Source organism: Athene noctua, chromosome 2 (assembly GCF_965140245.1).
Source record: "Athene noctua chromosome 2, bAthNoc1.hap1.1, whole genome shotgun sequence".
Taxonomy (NCBI): Eukaryota; Metazoa; Chordata; class Aves; order Strigiformes; family Strigidae; genus Athene; species Athene noctua.
In genome coordinates, this window is record NC_134038.1 from 37,240,965 (window position 1) to 37,266,943 (window position 25,979).

At 39.8% G+C, this 25,979-nt stretch overlaps 1 protein-coding gene across 1 annotated transcript in view; it reads left to right on the plus strand.

Moving 5' to 3' along the window:
* The window catches only part of SLCO5A1 (solute carrier organic anion transporter family member 5A1), an 80,632-nt gene that overhangs the window by 40,158 nt on the left and 14,495 nt on the right, over positions 1-25,979 (plus strand). Inside the window, exons 4-6 of the mRNA XM_074898854.1 lie at positions 6,029-6,193; positions 11,018-11,216; positions 23,886-24,045. Coding sequence (XP_074754955.1) covers positions 6,029-6,193; positions 11,018-11,216; positions 23,886-24,045 — 524 coding nt within the window. The remainder of the gene's footprint in view (positions 1-6,028; positions 6,194-11,017; positions 11,217-23,885; positions 24,046-25,979) is intronic.

The following is a 25,979-nucleotide window of genomic DNA, read 5'->3' on the forward strand; positions in this document are numbered from 1 at the left end:
CACCGTACCTTCTACAAAATCTTATATTAAAATATTCATGGAGCTACCAAATTAGAGCTTTTCATATACAAAACTTTTCATTTTCTCTAGAGGAGAAACTTCACCACATGGAACAGTGAAAAGCAGCATTGTATTCCACATGTCAGAAAGATACCAAGCAAGTCAAGATAACACAGAGAAAAGTATTTTGCTCTAAGCTGATAATAGCTTTCCCATTAGGTGTCATTTACCCTAGCAAAGAGGGCCTGCAGCAGGAATGCACTATCATTTAATTATTTTTCAAGTTAAGTGGGCTTTATGGAATGAGATCATGCCTCAAGCTTCTCAGTTGAGGTAATTTTGTTTATAATGGGAAGGAAAAAAGGATTGCATGTGTCTAAGTCATTTAGCATTGCTTCTTCTGAGAGGCAATGTACATTTTATACTTCCCATTGAATTTCAAGACTTCATCTTTTTATAGCACCATGGGCAGAAACTCCACTTAGGCAGTAGTCATGAGACTGATGATTTAGTAGGTCACATCTTCTGTTATGTACTAATAAATATCAGTGATTTCATAGTCTACTATGCCAGAGGTCAGTGCCTTTAAATCTGTAAAATCTGTGCTGCTTTGGTAAAGAAAGTCTCAGAAAGAAACTGTTTGTTTTGATGTTCTGATAAGATGTTGTCTTAACTGGGAAGCCCGGCAAAATGATTCTTGCCCTGCTGTAACTTGTCCTAGTTTCATGTAAGTTAGTTCTCTAGATGAATGAAAAGGAATCAAAAAAGGCATGATGGGAGAGGGCTGGGTCTTTTTTCCTGCAATGGCTGCCAGTAGGGGCTGAAGAAATAAACCAAAACTGGCTCCATCTGCAAGCAGCCTTCAGCTTCAGTGACCTGAGCTTTATTTTGGCCCATGAAAGAGCTGAGATCAGATAAAAATACAGTTATCTCTTTGCTTTTTCTCATGTTTCATGATGCAAGGGCTTGGAATTCAGTCTTTTCTTATTTATGTTGCAAGTAAAAAGTGTGAGAGGGAAAATGCTTCTGAGGCAGGTATAAAAAGTATTAAATAAAACATTAAATAGGTCACAGGAGGAAGAGAATTTCATATAGTTTATTGGGAGAAACAGAGGTAGTGTAGATAACGTGAGCTAGAGGAGATTTATAATGAAGAAGCCACGGTTCAATCCCATACTTGCAGATAAATCATGTATCTGAGCAGACAAAACCACTGTTTTCATTTATTACGTTGGTACCCTTAGGGTTTTGTACCATGGTAATTGTATCTACAGTCCCTCTTACTACTATAATGAAACTGTGCAATTGAATAAAGGGGAAGCGTAAAGAAAGTAAATGTATATAATACCTAAATGTACTGATCTAATATGAAGGGTGTTAATTCATTACATGTATTTTGTAGTCTTTGGGATTTTTTAAATGTTTTGAGTTATGTCCCTGTGTACAGCCTTTTCTTAAATGTGGAATATTCTTGTCTGCCTTTTAATATCTGTCAGCTGTTGTATGCCCTTCCCAGTCCATTCCTGCCAGGGATGGAAACAGGATAATAATGCCTGTCAGGGCATCAGCAAAGGTAAAAGAAACTCCCGAGGGGCTTGTGGCTGTAGCGTAAGCCCACTGCAGCGCTTTCCTAAGGGTCTGGATTGGAGTTTCTGCAGTACCCAAAGATTAGTTGGCAGAGATCAGAAGAGGAGGTGGAGACAGTGGTCTGTGTGTGGGGGCGCTCGGTGAGCACTGTAAATGTCAGAGTTCAGCAGACTGTGGGCTGGAGATCCTGCTGTGCCACTGACCTTGAGCGAGTCGCTCCCCCCTCACCCTTTCTTAGGCCATCCTGAAGAGCTCAAAATAGAAGAGGTTGGCATGGCCCCGTGCAGTGATGAGTAGTGTTAGCTGGAGCCTCGAGGACCTGCTCTAAATCAAATTAACAAAAATAATAATCAAATCAAACTCACTCTGAACCCCCCTACTCCTGATGGGATATTAGGGGCTGTCCAACAGTCTGGCCGACACCCAGGTACTTAAGGCATGTCCTGAAAATGCTTGAGGGATCAAGCTGAATGAAGTTGTTTGAATGATATGTGAGTAGATAATGAAATGAAATACATGGCAAAATATTATTCTAGAATTTAGTCATTAGCTTCATGCAAGATATATTTGAAATAGTTGTGTTTGACTGAAAATGTTCATTTCCATTCTGATAAACAAATCAGAAATTCTCAAATCATGGCTCTGCTTTGTACTGCATGAGAGCAGAAGCTGCCCCTGAGACCTCAGTGTGGAGACAGTGTCCTTCAAAGCTGCAGACTTGAATAGAGCTATCCAGGCTTGGAGCACCAGCAGATAGAGGAGGTCCTTCAGCTAATATCTACATCATTCCTACCAGCTGATGGAATACAAGAGGGCAGTGCTGTAGACTGGGATGGTTCATTCCCCTAGTTCCCCTTAGGCTAGATGCACAGCAACAGGTATTAAAAAAAAAAAAATAAAAAAAATTAAAGATGAAAAAGGAGGTGAAGTCATAATTATTTGGGTTTTTATTTAAATTGTCTATAGAGCTTTAAGAGTTTTGCTTAGAGCAGTATTTACAATTTATTTATTGCTTGCAGATTTTTCTTATGCTTTTCCGTTACCATGAATTAAGCAGTGGTCCAGCACACCAGTGAAAGAAAACAAATACTGACTGGGGAAAAAATATTGTCAAAGACCATGAAAGGAAGAAAATTGCTAGTAGACTGGCAAACCAGTCCAGCAAGGCAGATTTCAATTTACTCTTAGTTACATATTAGGTTATTAAAAAATAAAAAAAGGAAGATACTAAGGAAAGACGTTTTAGGAATGTAATCAATAGAGATGTATATGATAGAATTTAGGAAACAGCAAATTCTCATAGGTTTGTTTCTGATGCTCACTTGCAAAAGCAAGAGATGTTTTTGAAGACATCTCAAAATTCAGAACCTGACAGGTTTAACAATGACCTTGAAATCAAAGCCTAGGCCTATGGCTAGTCACACAAAAATATTATGACACTGAAATGTTTTAAATGCATGATTGATTATGTAGTACATAAAGTTTAAAGTTTTTAGCATTCTTGCTTTTTACTAGAATTACTGTGATTGAAAGACATAAGATATTTATAGTGCCTTTTTACTACAGGTTTTCAAATTCAGAAGTGTAATACAGATTCTGTCACGCAGGATTTGACTATTATCATAGGAGGAAATCAGGGAAAAACTAATTCTGAATAGGTATTTTTATTTGCAAATTTCTTACTATATAGCAACTTTAACTTGTGTATCAGACAGTTGCTCTTTAGAAATCACAAAGAGCTTCAACACTCAACTGCTCCAGGTGGTATGTATTAGTGCAGCACGCAGGAATAATTTGGTTTATTTCATGCCAAAAATTACAGTAATCAGCAGAGCTGTTCCCTGAAGAATCCTTCACATGGGTGTAAGAGAACTTGTGCTTATCCCAAGACACTGAGTTTTATCTGTTTATCGGTAGAAATCCAATTTCAGAATACTAATTAGTTTTGAAATTAATAATGACCTTTAGACTGAGTGCTCAGATGAGATGCAAGTAGGAGTCAATAGAAAGTACAGCTCTGTATCTGAACACCAGAGCAAAATGTTCATTAGCTCTGCAGTTCTTTACCTAATTAGTTCTTCACTTAATTAGTTCTTCAGTATCTTTAGATCAAAAATTCTGAATCAGACATTTTCCTGAAGCTCAGTTTTACCAGGTTTTATGATATTTGGACGAGGCCCTTTAAAATAATGCAAAGATCTTGGACTCAACTCTTGGCCAAGTTACTTCCAGTTCATTTCTACAAAGAGGACTTAGTTCATCAACCTGAGAAAATGATATTTTTCTCTGTGATGTCCAGTCTTCTGAAAGTTACTATCTTATTATTTTCCTCCACATGTTTTCAGCACAGGTGAGCAGCTGTCACCAGATAGCTCAGTTTCCAGCAGGACCAATCCTGGCACCCCCTCTTTCTGTTTCACAACTCCATTCCCACAGCTGCAGCAGCACAGTCCTAACCACTTGGTCCTGTTGCAGGGGAGAAACACGCAATCCTGTACATTGTTCCCAGGAAAATCCTGCTACAGCTGCCTGGCTGCAGCCTTATGGCAACCGTTTTCTTAAACTGCATATGATGCAAAAGCTGGATTCAAGAATCTTGGCTCTTGCCCTTTAGTTTCTCTTTGCATCTTAATCCCCATCGGTGAACCCAACACAAGCCAACCCAAAAATAGACACAAATCCAAAGCTGATGAGGTTTGAGGGCTGACATCTGATTGTATTGTCTTTCATTTTTTCTCTCTTGAATTTCTTTTTGAACGAGATAAATTTTGATCAGCTGTATTTTAAACATGCAGCATATTTGCCACTAAATACTGATGTTATTTTATATTTGAAATGTACTTGCCACTGTAATGTAGTTTCTGAAGGTGTACAGTTGCATTACAGTTTCCATATATTCATGTTGATATTCTATTGTCTCATACTCCTGTTATCTTCTTTCTTTCTGTCCTTCTATTGCAAACAATGCCACATCAATTTAAAAAAAACCCAACCTGTAGGTGGTAGAAAACATTGATTCAAATATATGAGTGCTTCTTAATATGATATATTTATTACTTATTTCCACCAAATTTTGTATTTAACATTTAATATGTTTTTTCATAGAGGCAGCAAGAAATCATTTGACTACATTAAAATTATAAACCCTGTACTCATAATAAATTCCATATAAATTTTGATGACTGGCATAAGCTAAGAGTGGATGCAGTCAGACAACTTAGGTGCTAATTTGCAGCCTGACAAGTTTTGACATGACAAGAGTCTAAATTCTGTTTGCTTTTATACAGATAACATACTGGAGTCAGTGGAGAAAGTGAGACAGATTTTTGATTTGACAACCTTTAACATCAATAAAATTTTTACCCAGGAGTTCTTACTCAACATGTTGTGCTCTTGTCATTGAATTTGATGGGCTTTGATTCAAGCAGCATTCAATTTCTGTATGAAGTGAAAAGCAAATGAAAAAGTCCAGACCATAGTAGGTTAGATATAATACTTGAACAGAAGATCTGACTTCAGTAGAAGCCCCAAGGAAAAAAAAAACGTGTTTAAAATCATGCCATATAATCTGGAAAAAATTAAGTCTTGAATGGAGTTATTATCATCTTGTGACGATAATTTGACGTCACTACAGGTCTGAATTAAAAGTATTTAAATGTTTCTTTTAACTACAGTGCTGAATTTCATGGGGTTTTGATGTTTGATTTGAGGATACTTGCAACATCTATGAATGCTTTTTCAATTTAAGTTAATGATGTGTTCTCATTTTTAATTGATTGTTTTATCCCTTCTGAGAATATTGAGTTGTATCTGAGGCATGTTGAGATTCGTTGATATCATTGACATTTTTTCAGTATGCTTTGTCTGCATCTGTTGTAAATAGATTCAAATCATATAGAAAAATGTTTAATTAAAAATCTTTTGGTTTCCTTTCCAAATTATAGTATTATCCCAGCTTTCCAAGTGTTGTCCTTGAGGCAGAGAGTTACAGGGGGAGTATGTGATCTATTTTCCTCCTATGGGGTGCAAAACTCAGTACTGTTGGTTCAGCAGTGTGATATGTGTTATCTCATGGAAAATTTCAAAATAATACATCAGAATAATTCCAAAATCACTACATTGTATAGCTGTTTTTCTTTCCTTTATAGAGTTACTATGTAGAGCCTGTTTCTTCAGATGGTTTTGTGAAAACTGACCTCAGTTGTGTTTGTGAAAAGTGGGACTGCAGCCCCGGGGCAATGCAGTGAGATAGGGTGAGAGCAGACAGCAAAGACTGCAATCCCAAAAATGCACTCTCCCTTCTGCTTAGCAAATGTAGCCAGATGCAGCAAGCCATTATTGCCAGTCCATCTCAAAGAAAATAAATTTGTTTTGTTTCAGTTTGCTTTTGTTTCTCGCTTATTATTTGTAACATTCGTTTGTCATTTTTGTCATTTTATAGAGCTTCCAAGAGCAGCTGTCAGGATCTTAAGCAACATGACATTCCTTTTTGTGAGTTTGTCATACACAGCTGAGAGTGCCATTGTCACAGCTTTTATTACCTTCATTCCCAAGTTCATCGAGTCACAGTTTGGCATCCCAGCTTCCAATGCCAGCATCTACACTGGTAAGTGTAGCGTAGTGTAACCTTGCAAGGGTTGGTGTTCTTTGACAAATGAAATGAATCAGTGTAGGAAATGAACCAAAAACATGCTTGTTAGAACAGGTGATTGGATCCAGTTGTGTGCATTTGGTTAGATATTCAGGCTGTGTTTTGATGTTTGCTCTATGTGTTTAGTAAAATATGAACCCATTTATACTGTTAAAGGCCTGGGGTTTTTTACATAAGCCTAGACAGACTTTTTCTGGTATGTTAATGGTCTTCAAGGGGGAAAAAAGCAACAAAACCAAGTTAGAAAACCTACAGGCATTACTGCAATTTGTGCGCCTTAAAAGATTTTTTAAAGTTCTTATTTTCTGTGAATTTTGCTTCCTCTTTGATCTTTAAAATATCCTCGTCTTTCTTTTTTCCCCAGTCATGTTCCCCAGTTTCTGTTCCATCCTTCAGTTATGTCTCCCCTTCAGGCTGGTGGTTTTCTCCTTATTTACTTATTAACACTGAGTGCACAACAAGTCTGGTCAGGAGAGCTCCCTAAATCCTCCCTCACCTGTCATTTCAGGTCTGAGACCCTTTTTTAGCATGTATATCACTTTCTCTGCTGCCGCAGCGTCGTACAGCCAAGTCTAACTTCTAACAGAACTATAAACCACAAAATTTTAAGCTTCTTACAACTTTGCAGGAGGGAAAGATGGGAACTTCCCTAGGGAAAGGGGCCAAAATGTTGTGCAGAATTGGGGCCCATGTCATACAGATCATCTCCCTTCTCTCCTAACTGCATCAAAGACACTTGTCTTTATAAGCATCTTTTTGACTTCTCCATAGTGCTTCCCGTGTAGAATAGCTGCAGATTTCTGGGCAGGTTAGCTCTTTCCTCCCCCATACTACCAGATATTGCACCTGGGAAAGAGTGATGGAGTGGGGAGTGAGTTGTGGGAACAGGGCTGCAGTATGGACTGAAGCTGCTCAGGGGCATCAGTCATGGAAAAGTAACAGAAGAAAGAGAGAAGATGCAGAGACCTCACATGGGAATCATTTGTCAACTGTAGTGACTGGAAGAAACACAAGGAGTCTTTCTACAGTGCGGAGGGGAAACTTCAGACAAGCACCATGTGGTGACTTCTAGTTGAGAGCTTGCTGGGATGAGATTTTCTTTAGGGCATGAAATCCCTGTGTTCTGTGTACAAGGAGGAAATGTTGATGGATGGGACCATGATTCTGTCTGAAGCTTAGGGTAGCTACACATGCTTAGGAGTTTTACTGTGATAAGTCTTGATGGGATTGCCACTCCATAACTTGTTTCATTCCTAGGATAACCCAGAAACATTCTTGCCAGACAAAATATTCAACAGCCAGTACATTAAAAAAGGAAAAAAATTATGTGACATTGTTCAGAGTGTGAAGCTATTAACACCTGTTGTTTACCTGTTATAAAGTACATGAAAAAGACTGTTATAATGAACCAGAAGATGAGGAAATATCTCAGGCTATGAGCACTGCTTCCAGAACCCCAACTCCTAAACTTAGTATTAAAGTCAACAGTTGTTACTGATTTTATAAATTCTTTTTGTTGGAAAAATAGGAAAAGGAAACTTTGAGATTCTGTACTAGATTTCTACTGGCTAATCTAGTAAAAGACATGTCCAGTTTACAAAATTCTGGTTAGCAAAAGGAGGACTTACGTGTTATTTTATCATTACAGCTATACTTCATTGCCAGCTGAGTACATGTGCGTGCTGAATCTGTTCATATGACTGATGTAAAGTTTTTATTGGTCATTTTCCATCTCAATTCATAAGCAGCAATTCTTTAATTTCTTTCTGTTTTTAAACAAACCTGGCATTAATCATCAGCAAAAATGCCACATGCCAAACTTCATGTATTGAACATGTACAGCTTGTGCTGCAGTCTTGTCTTGCTTGAAGTTTTGTTTTCTACATGTAGAGAAGGTGGCATTTAGCCTCCAGGCTATATAAGTAAAAAAAAAAAAATAAAAGAACTTTGACTTTAGCTTACAGGTAGATCTTAGACAAGTCCAGGTAAAAATTTTGGATGCTTTGCTAGTGGATCTACTTGTGAAAAAGAGTAACATTTCAAATAATTTGTAATTGGAAGAACTGCACACTGTGTATTATAAAGCACTGTTTGAGTAACTTCTTCTAAGTTACAGAAACATTAGTTCTACCTTTAGTTTTAGAAAAGGTATAACATGTATCCCAGACAGAATTGGTTTGAAAATCTTTATGATACTCCCTTCGGAAGTGTAGCCTGCTTAGCAGATACTGCAGTTTTCTGTTCCTAAACTATTAGTAGCTGTTAAGATCATCTTTTGCTGCTGTGGAAAGCCTCAAGTGCCGCAGAATCCTGACAACAGCAGAAAGGACAAAGCTTGGAAATTGCTGACTGAAAGCCAATATTGCCTCAGAGCACTTTACCCTGGAGTGTATTTAGCACACACACGACACCTATAAGCCAGACTGTCATTAGAAAATGAAGGAGAGTGCAGTGCGGCAGCTTAGTATCAGATCTTAAGCTTTACTCCTCTAAATGCCTTTGAAAAAGAAGAATGCATGTCCTGATTAGATGTACATGCTTTTCTTTGCCCTGGAAGCTTGTAGGGAAGTGCGCTGTAGTAGCTGTGTTTCTTTGACAGTACATCACTTCTGATGTCATGTCCCCTGTGGAAGGAGAGGGGCATAAGGATGAAGAGCTTGTACTTAGGGGAAAAGAACCTGTCAGGCTTCCTGACATGTAGAAGGGGATGAGTGCTTCTCTTTTCTGCCTTCACCACAAACAGTGAAATCTGCTCCTGCCCTTCCAGTTTCTCCCAGAGAGAGTTTTTCCATCCCCAGCTCCAATTTGCATGGAGGTATTTGTCTTTATATTTCTTCTGTGTATTCTTTCCTTTGCCATTCCATCCTCTTCATTGAGAGCAAGCCTTGGCAAGGTTGCTCATGTTCTTCTCCTCATGTTTAATGTTCTGGTCCTCATGGTGTGGCAGAGGATGGATGAAAACGCCAGCACAGTATAATTTGCTAATAGAAGAACCACTAACCTGATACCCAGCAAAATGTTCACATGCTCAGTTTTGACAAGGTATTAGACATAGACACACAGAGTCTTAGTTCTACTGAAAGGCTTTTCCAGTATCCGTGCCTTGAAGAGAATAAGAAAGAAGAGGTAAATTCAGGTCCAAAAGAGGTTAAGAACTTGAAGTTAAGCTATATGGTGGAAGGAAGAATAATAAAATACTGAGGTTAATTTATTGTCAGTAAGCCCTTACCTTGGGCTAGATCCTTAGTTCATATAATTGATGTAACCACAGATTTGGTCCATGGAATTTGGTTCACCTGACAAGGGCGTTTTAGAAGGCACTGCAAGTGATCCCAGTCTGTCTTCAGTGTGGTTGTGGGCTTCTCTAACATAGATTTTGTAAAGCAGGGTATGCCTGGTTGGCTCAGATGGCTGAGTTACTGTTTTTACCCAGAGAGAACATTTTCAGGGCAAGTGAAAGGATTTGCATTATTTCTTTCCTTCATTCATATTCAGTCATTGAAATGAGAGCTCTAACAGCTCGAGAGAGATAACAGCTTTGAGCTTTATGAAAATCATTTAATTCTCTTAGAAGGACTTACACATTTAATTTCTGCTCTTAGCAGAAAGACTGGTTTTGATTCTGTGAAGGGTTATTATTAAAAATCTTCCTCATGAAATGACATTTTGTTTTATAATTCTGTTGATGATAGCAGTCTAATTAAGGCAGCAACTATTTTTAGCTCTTCCTTTTACTTTCACAATCTCAACATTTTGATAAATATAATGTCCTGCTCACCTTTAGACAAATAAACAGGGAATGAGAATGGTTTGCAATAATATTAAAGATATTTTCAGGTGATAGTCTTACAGGCTTCTTTAAAAAGACTACCAACATCTTTAAGATTTTGGATTATAAAGTTTAGCTCCTTCTCTGTAGATATAGCTGCCAAAAGTTGTTCAAATTCCATATTTATGTGGAATGCATCTTTATTAGCAAAGACCTAATGTAAAGACCTTCTCACATGTCAGTGAGAAGCAAAAGCCAAGGGAAGTAATGAAGTGCAAGACATTTGTTGGCTTAACATCACTTCAGGTCCTGACAAGCGAGGACAGCCTGGTGCTGTGAGGATGAGCTGCTACCTTTTAACTGCAACAGCAGAGCAACAGAAATTTCATAGGCATGTCTTTTGTGTCTTAAATTTACCCTAATACTAATTCTAGCGTCTTAATTTCTTTAATCATGTTTGATTGTTTGCTCCACATGACTGTGCTGAGGTGAATCAGGGTGCTGATGTAGGGAAGTGCTATTCAACTTGAGTAAAGTATCCAGAAGGTAGAAATTGCAGCCAGGCTCACGTGTGCACTCCCAGGTGAGCAGGCTTCTGGGGTCCTTCCTGAGGTTAGCATTTGTGCTTCACTGGAATTAATCATGAGAGTAGGAAGAGGAAAATTTGTGTCCAAATCTGGATTTCTTCGAATTTTCAGTAGTTAAACTGAAGAAATACATAGCCCTTCTCCTCATTCTAAAATAAATACAAAGCAATGTTTCTGCTGTAAGTACAATAGTTCTCTTATAGTGCTTTGGCTGCTGGTAATATCATAAGGAGGCTTTTATTAATTCTTTGACAACACTCCAGAGGTTTGAAAATTCTGACTCAGTTTGCCAGCAGAGAATCAGACAATGGAGATCTTAGTGCAGCATTTGCAGTCATCTAATTAGGGAATGAAACCAATATTTATGTTTTATACAATTTCCATAGGTCCTGTTTTAATGTTGTTTGCATTTCTTCCTGGCAGGTGTGATTATTGTCCCAAGTGCTGGTGTTGGTATCGTCCTAGGCGGCTACATTATAAAAAAGCTGAAACTTGGTGCAAGAGAGTCTGCAAAGTTGGCTATGATCTGCAGTGGTGTATCTCTGCTGTGCTTTTCAACTCTCTTCATTGTTGGATGTGAAAGCATTAATCTAGGGGGAATAAATATACCTTACACGACTGGGTAAGTATCTTGTAATCACCTGTGGCAAAATCAGCTTTTTCCAGTAAGCCTGATAAAGAAATTTAAAAAATGCTGATGGCTGATGTACTGAAGAAGCCACCACATGCTCAAATGAAAATTAGGTGAGTATTGTGATATAAACACATGCTGCTTTGGTTTTACATCTAGTTTATAATGAAGCTTATGTAATATCTCACCTTTTCAGGGGATGGGAAAATGCATTAAAATGGACTTCAGTGGTTTTTACAGGAAAATAAGAATAGTATCCTCTGTAGATCACTCAGAATTTAGTTGCTGCCTCAGAATATTTTCTGCTCGTGAAAGTTGTGAAAATACTAAAGGGATTATAAAGACTATTTCTAAATAGTTTTGTTTATTATCATCATAATAGTGTCTTAAGTCTACAGTCCCTATTTGTGAGGAATCACTGGGGCATATGCTATTGACATCAGTGGTGTGTGCTGCTTCTGAACCCCTTACTAGTCATATGAATGCCCTCCAGCACTTGCAGGATCATTATCAAGACAGCAGCGAGATCATAACCCTTAAATTTATATTGAGAATGAAGAAGTCTGCCACGAAAAAGAAGATGTGGATGTAGGAAGGTGTTGGGAGTGAGAGATTTAGGCTGTGACATTAGGAAATGCATGGAAGGGCATTTCTTAAGGGATATTTGGAAGGAAGAGAGTTTGGTAAAAGTTGTGAGAAAGTGTTTCACTGAAAGGTAATTCCTCAGAAGCCTGATCATGAGCTTTTATTTTCTTTCTTATTTTGTTCCTTAGCTTTTGCCCAAAATTGCCTTCTTCATGTAGCTTAAACACAAGAACAGAGTGTTTAAAGAGTGCAAACTTATCTGAAGCAATGTTTTTCTCTTTGGTTCTGAGATAACTTCTGCCTTCTCTCAAATTTGAGACAATGTCTGCCTTTTATTTATGGCCAGGTGCTGGGTATCAGATCCATTTGAATATCTTGCTTTTAAGGCTCAGCTCTGGACTCTTAATCTTTTGAGGTTTGGAAGAGAGTGTAGAAGTGTGGAGCAGGAAAAGAGATGATCAAATGGGGGGAAAAGCCCTACAGTGAGGCAGTGAGCAAGCCAAGTGAAAAACAAAGACAATGTTTTGCATTGCGTGTTGCTGGGTGTTACTACATTACTGTCAAACCCTAATCTCAGAGCAAGGAAAACCAGCAACTGAAAGTCACAAGCTGATGGAAAGCTGGTTCACTCCTTTATATTCTTAATACCTAGAGTTAAAGCTTGGTACTGAGGGACTGACTGTAGAAGGGAGTAGCATGGTGATATATCCTTGTCTGAGCATAGTGGACTGAAAAAGCAGAGAATGGAGATGAGAAGGGTGTGGAATGCTTTGATTGACCACCTTCTATTGATGTTTGTTGCAGCCTGTGGGCATAGATGAAGAAAATCATTAGGAATTAAAACATAAATTTCAGATGGCAATTAATTGAACTGTGTGGCAAGTCAGAATGTCCCTGCCTAGCTAATGAGAAGGCTGTAGTTTTTTCTTTGTGAAAAGGTGCTATTTAATTCAAAACTATTTCTAAATTGAAGACAAGGTAGACTATTGCTATGTAACACATATCCTTCACACTGGAATTGTAAGAGTATCTTCTCTTTTTTTCAGTAAATACTACCATTTGCAGTAAATATATAGCATGAATTGAAATAGGCACCTATTCACAGCTGTTCCAAAAGTCTGCAGTAGCATTACTTATTTACCACCTTCATCTAATTGTTCTTATGGAGAAAAGAGGTGAGAGATGGTAATGGCAAAATTCTCAAAAGTGTTGAGGTATGTCAGCTCTCTGAAATATAAAGATCAGTATGCTTAGACAACTTAACTTAATGTCATCAGAAACTGAGAATTACCAGCATGTTATAAATCATGGTTCAGGAGTTTGCAGTGCCAGCCCTGTGTGATTTTTTTAATGCAGTGATCAAATCCAAATTTATTATCAAAATGACAGTAAAAAAGCAGCACTACACATAAATTAATCTTGAATATCTGACATGATAAGCTTTCTCTTAATCCTCATGGTCAGTCGTTTGATAGCTTCAAATCATTTCCTTAGCAGGCAACTCCTTAACTCAGACATCAAAGAATGTTATTGTTCATGTAACAAAAAAACATGGTTTCATTTTGAGGTTTAATAAAACACATACTTTATTCCCTTGTTCCAATGCAGTGCAGCGTGTGGACATCAAAGCCAGTTCAAAAGGCTAGATTGGATAGAAGAAGCAGTACAGCTACTTGGTTCAGACTAAATGTCTTGCATGATACAGTACCTTAACATGGCTGTGCTGGGTCTGATGTCTGAGCTACCTGCGCTGGCAGCAGCCCCCAGATCTCAGCTGCATTGGGGAGTGTAGACATACCCTGCAGGAGAATCTTCTCTGGACAAACACGTTCACTTCTGCTGTACTTTTCTTTTATGTTTAAGAAGTAGGCTTTTTTCATTGATGGACAGACCCATAAACCAGTACAGAGGAGAAGGATAAACTGGGTTTTAGTTAACATAGATGTATGCGCATACCAGTACTCAGCAAAGTAGGCAATGATATTTCATAATTTAGTATGTTTCATAACTCAGTATTTTTCTAACTGTACCAGCTGCAAGGAAGTGGATAGGACCTGGAGGCATTAGCATACATTTGCAAGGATTTTCTGCTGTTTTATTTTGGGCACAAGCAGTTTTGTCGTTGCTGGTGTGTCATCAGCAGTTCTGTTATCAGGAAGGTCAAGGGCACCTCTGTATTATACACTCACTCAGCATTTTAGAACCTGTTTTTCCGTGCCCCAGCCTTGTCTCTGAAGTCACATTTGATATTTGAACACAGTGTAAGGAGCCTTACGTCAAACCGTGATACCACATCCCTTCTCTTGCACCATAACCAGCATCCAAATGGTAAGTCCTGAATCAGTGAATTTTCTCCTTGTCCGGACAACTTTTAAAATCTCCAAGGAGGGAAGCTCCACAACCTCACTGGGCAACCTGTTCCAGTACTCGGTCACCCTCACAGTGAAAAAGCATTTCCTGACATTCAGAGGGAACCTCCTGTGTTTCAGTTTGTGCCCACTGCCTCTGGTCCTGTCACCAGGTACCACTGGAAAGAGCCTTGTGCCATCCTCTTTAGATCCTTCAGGTATTTATATACATTGAGGAGATTCCCTCCTGAGACTACTCTTCTCCAGGCTGGATAGTCCCAGCTTTCTCAGCCTTTCCTCAGAGGAGAGATGCTCCAGTCTCTTTTAGCACCTTAGTGGCCCTTCGCTGGACTCTGCAGTATGTCCATGTCTCTCTTTTACTGGGGAGCCCAGATCTGCACTGCAAGTGTGGCCTCACCAATGCTGAACAAAGGGGAAATAGCAGCTGCCTTGATTGTTTGTAGACACGTCTTTTCCATGTTTTGTGGTATAAGGCAGCTAAAACAGTCTCCATGGGGAGCTTACTCATAGTGACAGATTCTTGGATTAGTTCCGTTCCATCTCTCACATTTCTGGTATGTGATGAATCAAAACAGACCCTTTTGATTGTTTTCAGTTGTTTTGGTGCAATTAAGGTTTAGTTAAAGCATGCAGTTGACTTATTGAGGCACTACACATAAAAAGAAATAAATTCTATTCTTCCTCTTGTACAACCAGTTTGGGTTTCAGTTATTCTTGCATCTCTTTCAGTCCAATCAGCCAGTTGGATCCCTTAACTTGAAAGCAGTGACTAATTGGATCAGAACAATAACAACAAAGAAGGAATCCAGCTAACACTGTGAGAGGGTCCCTTGTTTGACAGCTACACAAAAATTGCATCATTGCTGTGATTCCAGCTGCTTGCCAACAAGAAGACTGCAGATCTCTGCCATCTAGAATGTCCTTCAATACCAAACCAAAAATGCTGCTAACAAAATAATCCTTTTTATTATGTAGCCCAGTATTAAGATTATAGAAATTATGTGGTGAGGGGTTATCTCCTTTGCTTTGTGTTTCCATGGTCCTGTAGGTTACTAGTGATCTAAATAAATATGAAAAAAATATGTGCAAAACAATTATTTGTTTAGATGTTACCAAAATATAGTCAGGCACTGTTTTTTGATTTATTCTAAAGTGCATTTTGTTTGGATTGTAGCCTCATGGGAAGAGGGTCCACCTTTTTTTCCAATATATGTGAATTGACTGCCAGCATGATGAAATTTCAGTCCCGGGCTGGGTGTCTGAAATAACAGGTTACAGCTCTAAAAACTCCAGGCAATAAATCTTACCTTATTCTTTCCCATTTCTTACTTTACTCTTATACCACAAGCCTTCCACACTCTAATAGTTGGAGAGGAGGGCAGGATTTAGAAAACAAAATACTAGGAATTGAGTCCCTTTTATCATTAGTCACATCTAATACATGTCTCCTTTCTATTAGCTTTACCAACATTGTGTCATGGAGACACAGAACAGTCCCCCCTGAGAAGTGAACAAATGCAATTTCTCAGATGGGATTTTGGGTTTTGTCCCAGCACACACATTTAGCAAACTTACAGTGGAATCTTATTAATGAAAAGAGCGGCATCACTGTTTGTAGTTAAAAGAATAGTTCAGGAAACACTGTCATTTGGGGCTAGTTTCTGTTAGTGTGCTCCTGCATGACGTGTGTCCCTGGCAGCTCAGGTGCAGCAGCGCTGCAAGCTGACAGCACCTGCACCCACTGAAGCAAGCGGGGCAGCTGATTCTCAGACGTCCTGTGTGTCTACAGCAGTGGGTGCATTGAAACTAAGCTGCTTTTCCCACAGGCCAGCTCATGAGCAGGACTTAGTAGCTTTGTTGCAATTTCTGTAAGAGCCTGCTCTTCCTGACAGATGCAGGTAAATCTGTGATGTTCTGTGCAGTAATTTAGGGATCAATGCTCTGTTTTCCTTTGTGGTGAGTAGGCAGCCTCCCAGTGTCAGAAGGCAGGATTAGTAGAGTGATTTGGTTCAGCTTACTGCTGAAAAAGTACATACCTTCAAGAAAAAATGATCCCCTCCTGAGAGAAGTGTTCACAGAAATCTGTTACAATATGTGCTATATGGTGGATCATGTGTGATGAAAGTGGAGTTACACAGATATGTGTCAGTAGAGATTTCTTGTCTCCAGCATCTGAATTCCTTCATCTTTCATTAGTTTCCTAGAGTTAACAGAGGAGTTAACGATGAGTAAACAGTGAAGGTAATAAAGATGAAAGCATGCACCTCTTACAACTGTCTGATAATGAGCTTTTGAAAACAGAGTTAATAGGTAATTTTTTGTGTCACATGTTCTTGAAAGGATGAAAAAAAAAATCTCTTTGTGTGCAAGGCATTTGCTGTAAACAACAAAAAAAATTCCCCCAAATAAACCTTCCAGTGATTTGCTGAGGTATGAAAGCTGGAGAGACGCAGCTTGCAGTAGCTTGTTATTAATTTGAGCATATTTGCTTTGCATATCTGTAAACTTAAGGCTTCTTCTGGGGCAAACAAAAAACCGCCCCTGAGATTAAATTATCAGTGGTCTCAGTTCAGTTTCCAGTTTCATGCTTCTAATTTCTTGCATGCCTGATTTCGTTCGCCTTTATTTTTAAGCTGATTTCCTAACCTCTGTGTCACGGTAATGTTGGGCAGTGCAGCTGAAGTGAGTTAGCTCTGAAAGCAGAGGGAGCCAGGGTGCGGGCTCTCCTGCCTGTGGAACAACACGACCCATCTGCTGCTTAGAAGGGTTTTAGGTGATGGTGGGATAAGAGGGGAACCCGAGCTGTGCCTTTCCCGGCAGCCTGAGCTGTCCTTGGACCTGTCTGTATGCAGGGTGGCAGAGCCCTGCTGGCAGCCGGGGTGTGGGCATGAGGGTCTCCCAGGCAGGCTGGGGAGTCCCTGCTTAACCCAAGTATTCAGGCATCTGGGACATCCAGCTCAGCAGGCTGCTGAGGAGCTTGTGAAACTCCAAAAATGCTGCCTCTCCTGTTGGTGTGAGAAACTTCTGTCACTGTGCTGCTGGAATCAGTATGTTACTGAGGAATGTTTTGATGATTTGGTGTTTTCCATCAGAGAAAAGGTTCTGTTGAGAGATTACTGGAAAAGTCTGCCTGTTGCTATATGACGTGTTGCTGCATATTACTTTCTGGAATCCAGTGTGATATAATAAGACAAGTTTCAGCTGATAGCTGAGAAGGTGACAGAAACAATATCAGCCCTGGATATTTAATTTCCTGCTCAAGCTGCAACTTGTTTCTAAAACTGTGCCTTGTTTGTTTGTGGTGCAAGAAAGAAAACACTCAGAAAGGCTTTGGTTAACATCCAACTAGACCGTAAATTGTAAAGTAGCTCCAAGAGCTAAATTTGGGAACCTGATTTGTGTGATCAATAGATGGTCAATAAATATTTAAGAGCTACTTAGTCACATTTGATCGGCTGGAGAAGTACCCAGCTGGAAAGACAAGCATATTCAGCAAAATCAAATAGTGGTGTATAAATACATTAAAAATGAGTCAAGTGGAAATCACTAAGCAGCAGTTGTACTGCTTAGTGTCATTAATGACAGGAGATGAGGAGACGGACGACACGGGTGATGGTTGCTGTGTGTAGAGTGGCTCCCAAGCCCAGCCTCTGATCTAGTCGGATGTAGAAGACGGGAGCAGAAGAACATCCCTTGTGATCTGTGGGGTAGCTGGGAAGAAGTAAGTCTGATGCCAACTCTTTACCTTTACAGTGGTCCTGCCCATACATTACAGATGTGAAGCCAAGCAAACTGCAGCCATGACAGCCTGTGAGCATGTGTACAGGATCTCAAGGATGCAGCCTCAAACCCAGTCCAGATTCCTGTTCAGTCCAGCTTCTGCCTGGCTGAGGAGGTGCAAAAATTCCCTGAATATCTACTGATCTGCTTACAGCAGAGATACTTGAGCTAGTTTTAAACAGCAGTGGCCATTGAGCAATACTGAGAGCAGGGCAAACAAGGCAGCGCAGTTAATTCAATATTACGCTGCAGTGCCCGGTGTGGAGAGGTTGTGCATACCAACATAATTCCCAAGGCAAAATTTTTGCTTACGGTGCATGTACAAATACTCATGCCCCAACAGAGCTTAGTACTTAGCTCTGTCTGGTTTTGGAGATTCTGCAGGGGTCATACTGGCATTTGTTCTCAGAAATTTGGACTGAACTGCACATGGGCCTCAGGCAGAAATAGGATGGTGTCTGCAGCTCCACTTACCACTCAGGTGTGAGAAGACAAAGGGCACGGTCTTCTCTTGAAGTTGGGCATTTTCATGTGTATATTCTAGTCTCTGGATCATGCAACCTCTCCTCTTGCTTCAGTATTCTTTGGAACTAGGCTTTTATATCCCATCAGTGAACTGCTGGATAAATGATGCAACAAAGGACACTTTTTCTTCTATTTGTGAAAAAAACTGTCAGCTAGTTTAAAAGTGTCAGGCAGGAGGAGGGAGGAAAGACTGCTTTGTGTCATGGAGCTAGGCAGATCCAATGTCTTGAGAGAGGATCCAGAAGCTGTGCCCCTCTGGATTGAGGCCAGAGTGACTACAGCCATGAGCTGCAGCATCTTGCAGTCTGTGAAACACTGGTGAAAGGTGTCATATGGAGTATTCAAAGTAGCCTTTCAAACTAAGCTAATGACACACCAAAGGGTTCTGGTACCACTGTAATAAAACCCACAAGAATAATAATTATCCAAAACTGTATTCTCAAAGCACCAACTTTCTTCACTGTTTACCTTCCATGCACTCTAGCTACGAAGAGTCACAAAAACATGCAAATGACAGACTGCATGGCCCTGTCTTCTGACCTAAATTAGATCTCTGCCATTGTGACCACTGTGGAGAAGGTAGGGGAGTGCATTGATTGAAGAAGAACTTTGGGACATGTTTGAAATGTGTGAATTCTTTCCAAAACCCAGATTAAGCATATTTTGTACTCTTCAGTCTCAGAGATTAGTATAGTTACCTATTCTCACAGACTACTGAAGTGAAATAAACTATTGTGTGTATTTTGGCCAGAGTTCTCCCAGTGACCAAGCACAGACATGTGGTTTTAGGGAGCCAGGCAGGTGCAGGTGTTTAACCTGCTGTGACTCAAAGATGAGAAGGGAGCATTTGAAATATGTCCAGATTCATAAGGGATGTGTTTGTGTTTCCTGCTGATACCCATGTTATTGGCATTGGCCGCTGTGTTTAAGAGTTACTGCAGAGAATATAAGAGCTGCCTGACAGTGTGTTTTTCTGGGAAGTCAATAAATTGGTTGCCACAAAAGTTGCTCACCTTCTGTGTGGTAGCCTTTATCCAGCAATTTAGTCAGAGAGAACCTGACCCTGAACTGCTGATGTCCCCAAGACCACCATCACTGCTGCACAGATTGATGGTGGATAAAAGGGAAGAGAAAGGAGGAAAAATGAGAAGTGTATAGAGATGCAGAAGAAGAAAAAAGAGTAAGCAAGAGAGGAACCTAACTTAAAAACCTTCTGAAAGGAGGTTCCCCTTGGGAGAAATGGCTTCAGTCCTGGTTACTGTTCCAGGTTTTGCTTGTAGATACAACAGTAAAGATTTGTTGATGAGGAGACATGGGCAGGACTGAGATCACGTTCAGCTACAGCAGAAAGGATGGAAAGAAATCCCATTCTTGAGCTTGCTGATAAGAACATCTATCAATGAGATGTAGGTTTGAACCCGTTCAATTTGAGGAAGACCTGGAACCCCAGTGTTCCCACCTCAGACAACTGCAGATCTGATGAAGAAGAGGAAGATTCCTCCTCACTTCAGAAGAGATATGTTGTAAATCCATGAAATGTGGTGTGTCTTAAGGGGGCTGTCAGCACAAGGCACAGCTTTTTGCTCCATGTGTAGGAACTGACTGAGCTGTCTGTAGTGGGCATCAGTATTCCTGTACAGTGTCAGGGTGCAGATTGTAACCCAACCCCCTACTTCCAGGAGCTTGGTCGCCTGAGTTACAAGTTGAGCTGGCTGAGTCCAAGGTCATCTCCATCACTGCGAAGAGCTGTTATGGACTGAGACTGTGATCATTGTCTCTGGACCCTATTCTGATCTCATCTTGCCATCACTTTCAGCTTCCGTCTCACCTTCCCTGACCAGAGTGCCAGTCAGAAAGTCACTGAAGGGAGGAGGTCAGGCCCTCACTTCCAATGTCCTGAATTCTGGAGATCTTCAGAAGTGCCAGCTGTCTTGATTCCTTACAGAACCTGCCTTTCTGGCTTTGATACATGGAAGGACTAAAAACTTTCAGGTTTATGTATTGTAAATTAAAGCCCATAAAACAAGTGGCTTGAAACTGGCCCTCTATCTTCTGAAAAACATGCACATTGCAGTACTGTATATTGCAGTCCCTAACATTCGGGTACTTTAAGACACAAATTAGCACTTAGAAGACTAGAATGCAGCTAAGACAGAAAGTAACATAATAAAATGGAGGTTTTCCTAAGTAACAGGAGAAGCTTCAGGCGGAAATGTTGATATCAGCTGCTTTTCAGTTTTCAGTGACTTGGAATCACCTTATGTGGTAAAGAGGGAGCACAGGTGCAGAATTCAGGAACTGTGATTTCTTTAGACAGAAAAGTATTTAGGAAATAAGAGCTAGGGTCCCTAGCCTCAGCCAACTGTATCACTTGGAGATAGATTGGTATGAATAAGGTTATTCAGGCAACTTTTCCATTCCCTTAATGCATTTGTGTTGCTGGCAGTATTTTAAATCCAGATGAAATTCCAAATGAGATGCAGAAAATTGAACCAGCAATAAACCACACTGCAGACTCTTGCTTTTCCACTTATTAAATTAATTTATCAGCCTGAAACAAGATAGAGAGCACGGCAAAGTGTAGTAAAAATAAGTATAAATACAATATGAGCCATTTAAAAGTTCATGCTTGTTATAATTTGTCTGCATAAAGACAGCAGAAGATAACTTACATTTCAAGGTATGTCTGCATATATATATCTAAGCAGAACAGTTATTTTCTTTTTGGTACCTGAGCTAGCATGTTGAGTAATAGCATGGGTAAAAGGTAATACTTTATGCCTATACTATCAGGTAACTTCCGGCATAATGCCTTCAGGTAATACTAGATGTGGTTAGATTAGATTAGTTAATATTAGATTATTTAATTGCAACTACAAGATTTCACTAGCTTGCAAATATTTTCATGTTGGCCATAGGAACCCATTAAGTTTATTTTTTTCAGGAGCCTTCATATGTTCACAGTTTACAAGCAAAGTAGTAGAAGTGGGGGTTGTCAGATAAGGCACCATAGTAAGACCCAGGTTTAAAACAAACAATAGCTCATGTAACAACCTGCGGGCTGGTAAAAATTCCTTGCTGTTAGGTATTGTAGATGTAAAAAATCTAATCTCAATGGGAGAAGTACAGGGAAAAACAAATTTAGGCTTATTAATGAAAAAGCCACATCAGGCTGAGAACGTATTTTGGACTGAGACTCATTAGTGTGGAGAGAATACTCTGGGGGAAGTTACTTGCCCTGTTCTTGCTCTTCTCTAGTCATCTTCTTATGTCTACTGTTAGAGACAGGATACTGGTGAAGAGACAACTGTGGTCTCAACAACCGTTTTCATGTGTTTCTAAAGGTTTTTGCATACAAAAAACCATTTTCAGTTAGCCTTTAGCCAGCCAAGGAAAAAAACCAATGCTATAAAACTCATCTAAGCAATCCTATTAACTGAAAGGGCCAAAGCTAGTATAGCAGCTCTTTAAAAACTAGTCTGAGGTTTTCAAGAAAATATGCTGACTAAAAGTAAATGGCTTTTCAGACCAGTTATTTGTCAGAAAAATATGATACGATCATCAACTACTTCGTTATTAATGAGGAGCTTCTAGATAATAGAGATTTAGCAACTTACATCCTCTGATATTCACTCTATATACAGTGTGTCCAATTATGCCAGTCTGATTTTAAACAAACTAGTCTCCATATTTTCTTTCTTTAACACTTTTGTTTTAACTCCCTCTGTTTCTCTATAATCAGAATTTGTATATACAGTTATGTAGGGGCTTTTACTATTCTTTTCTTTCAGTGAGGCTGCCTTTGTACCTGCCATTGCTCTTCCTCCTTTGTTTTGTACTCAAGCCCTTACTCTATCCAGGAATGTCTAAAGTCCAGTCACCTTGGGCTTTCCTTCAGCGCAGTGAGTGGCTGTCTCCTTGAGGGTTTGTGCCCAAAGCTGGGCATTTTTAAGTGACCTCAGAGTTGTTTTGAGCAGGGCTGAAGTGATATGGTATCTAAGACGGGACCCAGGTAATTTGGTGACTGTGTGACTTAGTAAACCTGAGTCAAAAACTGTGATGGTCACAGCCGGTAGTCAGTTGTAACCAGCATTGATTTCTTTCTACTGGTGGCAAAACCCACCATTTGATCAGTGTTTTTTTTTTTCGCCCCATCATCTTCTGATGAAGACTCTGATTTTACAGATATGGACACTGGTATTACTAAGGCCTTTGTCACTTCTGGATTGAGCTGCAATGGTAGAACTGATATTGTAAAATAGAGCCACAGTAGGATTACGTGTTTCTGAAATCTCAGTTCTGGCTATGAGTTGCACACTGGCACCCAGTGGTTTGTACTGGCTGCCCCTTGACAGCTCAGGATATCATGTGTTGGTTCTGTCTTAGGAGTTTTTCTTACTTTGGGACTCCCAGCACCCAGGGCAGTGCCATTTGGGGGGACCAAAACTGCTTCCAAGTGACCTGCTCTCTCTAGACAGGGCCCAGATGTGCCTCGCAGAGGTGTTAGCGGGAGGAGAGGGTGAATCAGAAGAGACTTGTAGCTGTTTTAGTGCAGTGCTTCATTCAGGCCTTGTTACATGAGTCACTGAGCTCAGATGAGTGCCATGAGCTGTGACCTTGGTTGGAGTCCCTTTGCGCATTCATCCCGTGGTGAGGACGTGCTCAGGCTGGCCTGGCACTTGCCGGTGAAGAGTTGATAAAGTTCCTTGCTGTGGCAGTTGATCTGTTCAACCACCTGTTTGGAGCAGAAGTGTTTGATAATGAAAAGCCTGCTTTTTGATGTGTGCATGTGCTTCAGCTTTGAAATTCCCTTTAGTTCTTTCTGAGCATACCGACAGACCCTTCTGGAAGGACCGAGAAAGTTGGGCTTTGGCAAGATTTTGGGGAATGGTCCAGGGAAGCAGAACAGTGGTTCTTGTACAGACATTTAGTAAAAGCACAGCACTCCTCCAGATCTGGAGAGCGTTCTGTAGATTTCACATGTACATATAAATAATACAACCATTAAGTTTTCTGAACAGTTGTTGGTATGTGGGAAGAGATGCCTGTTAGTTCACATAATGCTTACATTGAGCCCTTCACTAGTAATCAACAACAAATTGCTGCAGCTTAGGAGAGACATATAAAATAGTGATGTCTTAAGAAAAATGGGGGAAAAATACAACTATTACCTAAGCAAATGAGATGCAAGTTTTAAACTTTGGTATTTTTTTTATTGTGTTTTTATTTGATGGCAGGGATGTCTTGAGTGTTCTATATTGTTTAAATCATGTGTATAACCTAGCAGTCTTTCTCTGATAATCAACTCTCAGTTACAGAGTTAATAAGTAGGATATTTTCTACTTCTGAACAGAGGATATCTGTGCTTGCTCTACTAGTATGTTCTTTCTCCTTTCTTCAGTCCCACTCTTGCCATGGCCCACAGGAATCTGACTGGGAGCTGTAATGTTAACTGTGGATGTAAGATTCATGAGTACGAGCCTGTCTGTGGATCAGATGGAATAACGTATTTTAATCCTTGCCTAGCTGGCTGCATCAATGGTGGAAACCATAGCACAGGGGTAAGTGCTTCACCCACCCATCCACCCATATATGACCCATGAACAACCCCTCGGGACTGATGCAGATGGACAACTGCTGTTTCTAACACAAGCATCCCCTCTTTAAGCTTCAGAGAAGCTGCTGTGTGAGTCTTTCCGTGTTTTGAAAGGCTCATAATACTGCTGTTCCATGGTCCCACGCCCCCTTCCTTTCCGTTACATACAATCTTGATGCACAAGTTGTTTTGTACCAAGTGAATCCTCCAACCAAGTGAGTGCAAAGTGCCACGGGACAGGGAGAGCTGATATTTCCAGTGCAGACTCTGAAGTCCCCGATGGCAATGGCCTGCATGTCTGCTGTTCCTACAGGGCTCGGAGATGGGACCTCGAGTCAGTGTCATCTAATGCAGCTTTCTGCTAACATAGGCAGCCATCTAACACTGTCTTCCTAAAAGCTCATCAATGTTACTCTTAAGAGCAGTTTTGGGGTTTATTTGGCTCCCTGTCTGAATGGAAGGAAGAACTTTTCAGGTAGTTGGAAGAGTTTTAAACTCCTGCTTAAACTTAGTTATGGTCTGTTTAAAGTAATTGGTGATTGTGTCAGCCTTGTCATTTTGCATAAGTTATCGGTTGCACTTTCACCAATACATTGATAGGTGTTTTGTTTGTATGGCTAGGTTAAGACTTCCCATGTATTCTGTTCTTGTAAAATAGTTTGGCCATTCTCAGAACATTTCTCTAAACCTTTTCTAGGCTAAATGAAGAGATTGTCATTGAAGTCAAGTAACCAGAACTTAAAGAATGTAAATAATCCACTTTCTTTCTTGGAAGTACATTTCCTGTTACAGCCGAATCTTCCAGTTATGATGGACTGGGAAACGGCATCCTGCTGGTAGAATCACACCATGGAAATTTGGTAGTTTCCAGGGCTGGGCACAAGAAAGTAATTGAAAAGTATACTCTGACCTAAATAGCAACAGAGCATTCTGCTCGTGCTCGTTTTATACAAAAACCAAACTCAAATTTCTTCTGTTACACCACTCTCCTTTAAAAAAGGATAATTAAGAAAGACAGGAAGTAATGTAAACATTGATTTTCTCAGGACTTGATTGTGCTTTCCAGAAATCTTATTTATAATGTATCAGTCTCATGATTTGCAGTCCTGAGCCAGTCTGTGAAGCGGGAGGATGTTATGTCCAGTGCTGTGCTTTCTCAGGTTGACTGGATAGCGGTCTGAAAATGCAGGTTCATACATAGATGCCACAGAGAACAGATTAGTTTCCTTTATAGTTTTTTTTTTAAGAGTATCTTGCTGTTTTTTAGTAAAAGATTGCTTTGACCCAGTTGGAAAAGCCTGTGATGTAAGCCTGTGGCTAACTTTCAGTGTCTATATAAATCTTATTTATGCTTTGCTGGATTGAGACATAGGTTTGATCTTTGCTACATTTCACCTGATACAGGCACATTAATCCATTTAGTAGGGAGGTACTTTGAGAGTATGTGCTTTTCACTATAGATTTTGAAACATTCTATCTTCTCTTATGATTTAAGAAAAGATCCTTCATGGCCTGAAGTTTTAACGCGATAGCTAATGGTGAGTAGAATAGGGCCGACATTGGTAGGAAAATGCATTTCTTCATTAAATAATGCTTTATGTAGGGTACTTCTAAAAACAACAAATGTAAACTTGTGCCACTGTGTCACACACAAAATGTTGCGAACCTGTGACATTTGGATTTAAGTTTATACCATAGTGTTTTCAAAATTAACCATTTAAAAACTGGAAGTAGGAGAAAAGGATGCCAGTGTGCAGTTCATACCTGTTTTATATATATATATTCTTATACTCTAGCTTTTCTGTTGTGCCATGTCTGTCTCATTTAGTAAACAGACTTGGTTTCTCTGGTGATGAACCAAGATTGTGTAGTAAAGATGACTGTTTTCTGTAGGATGCC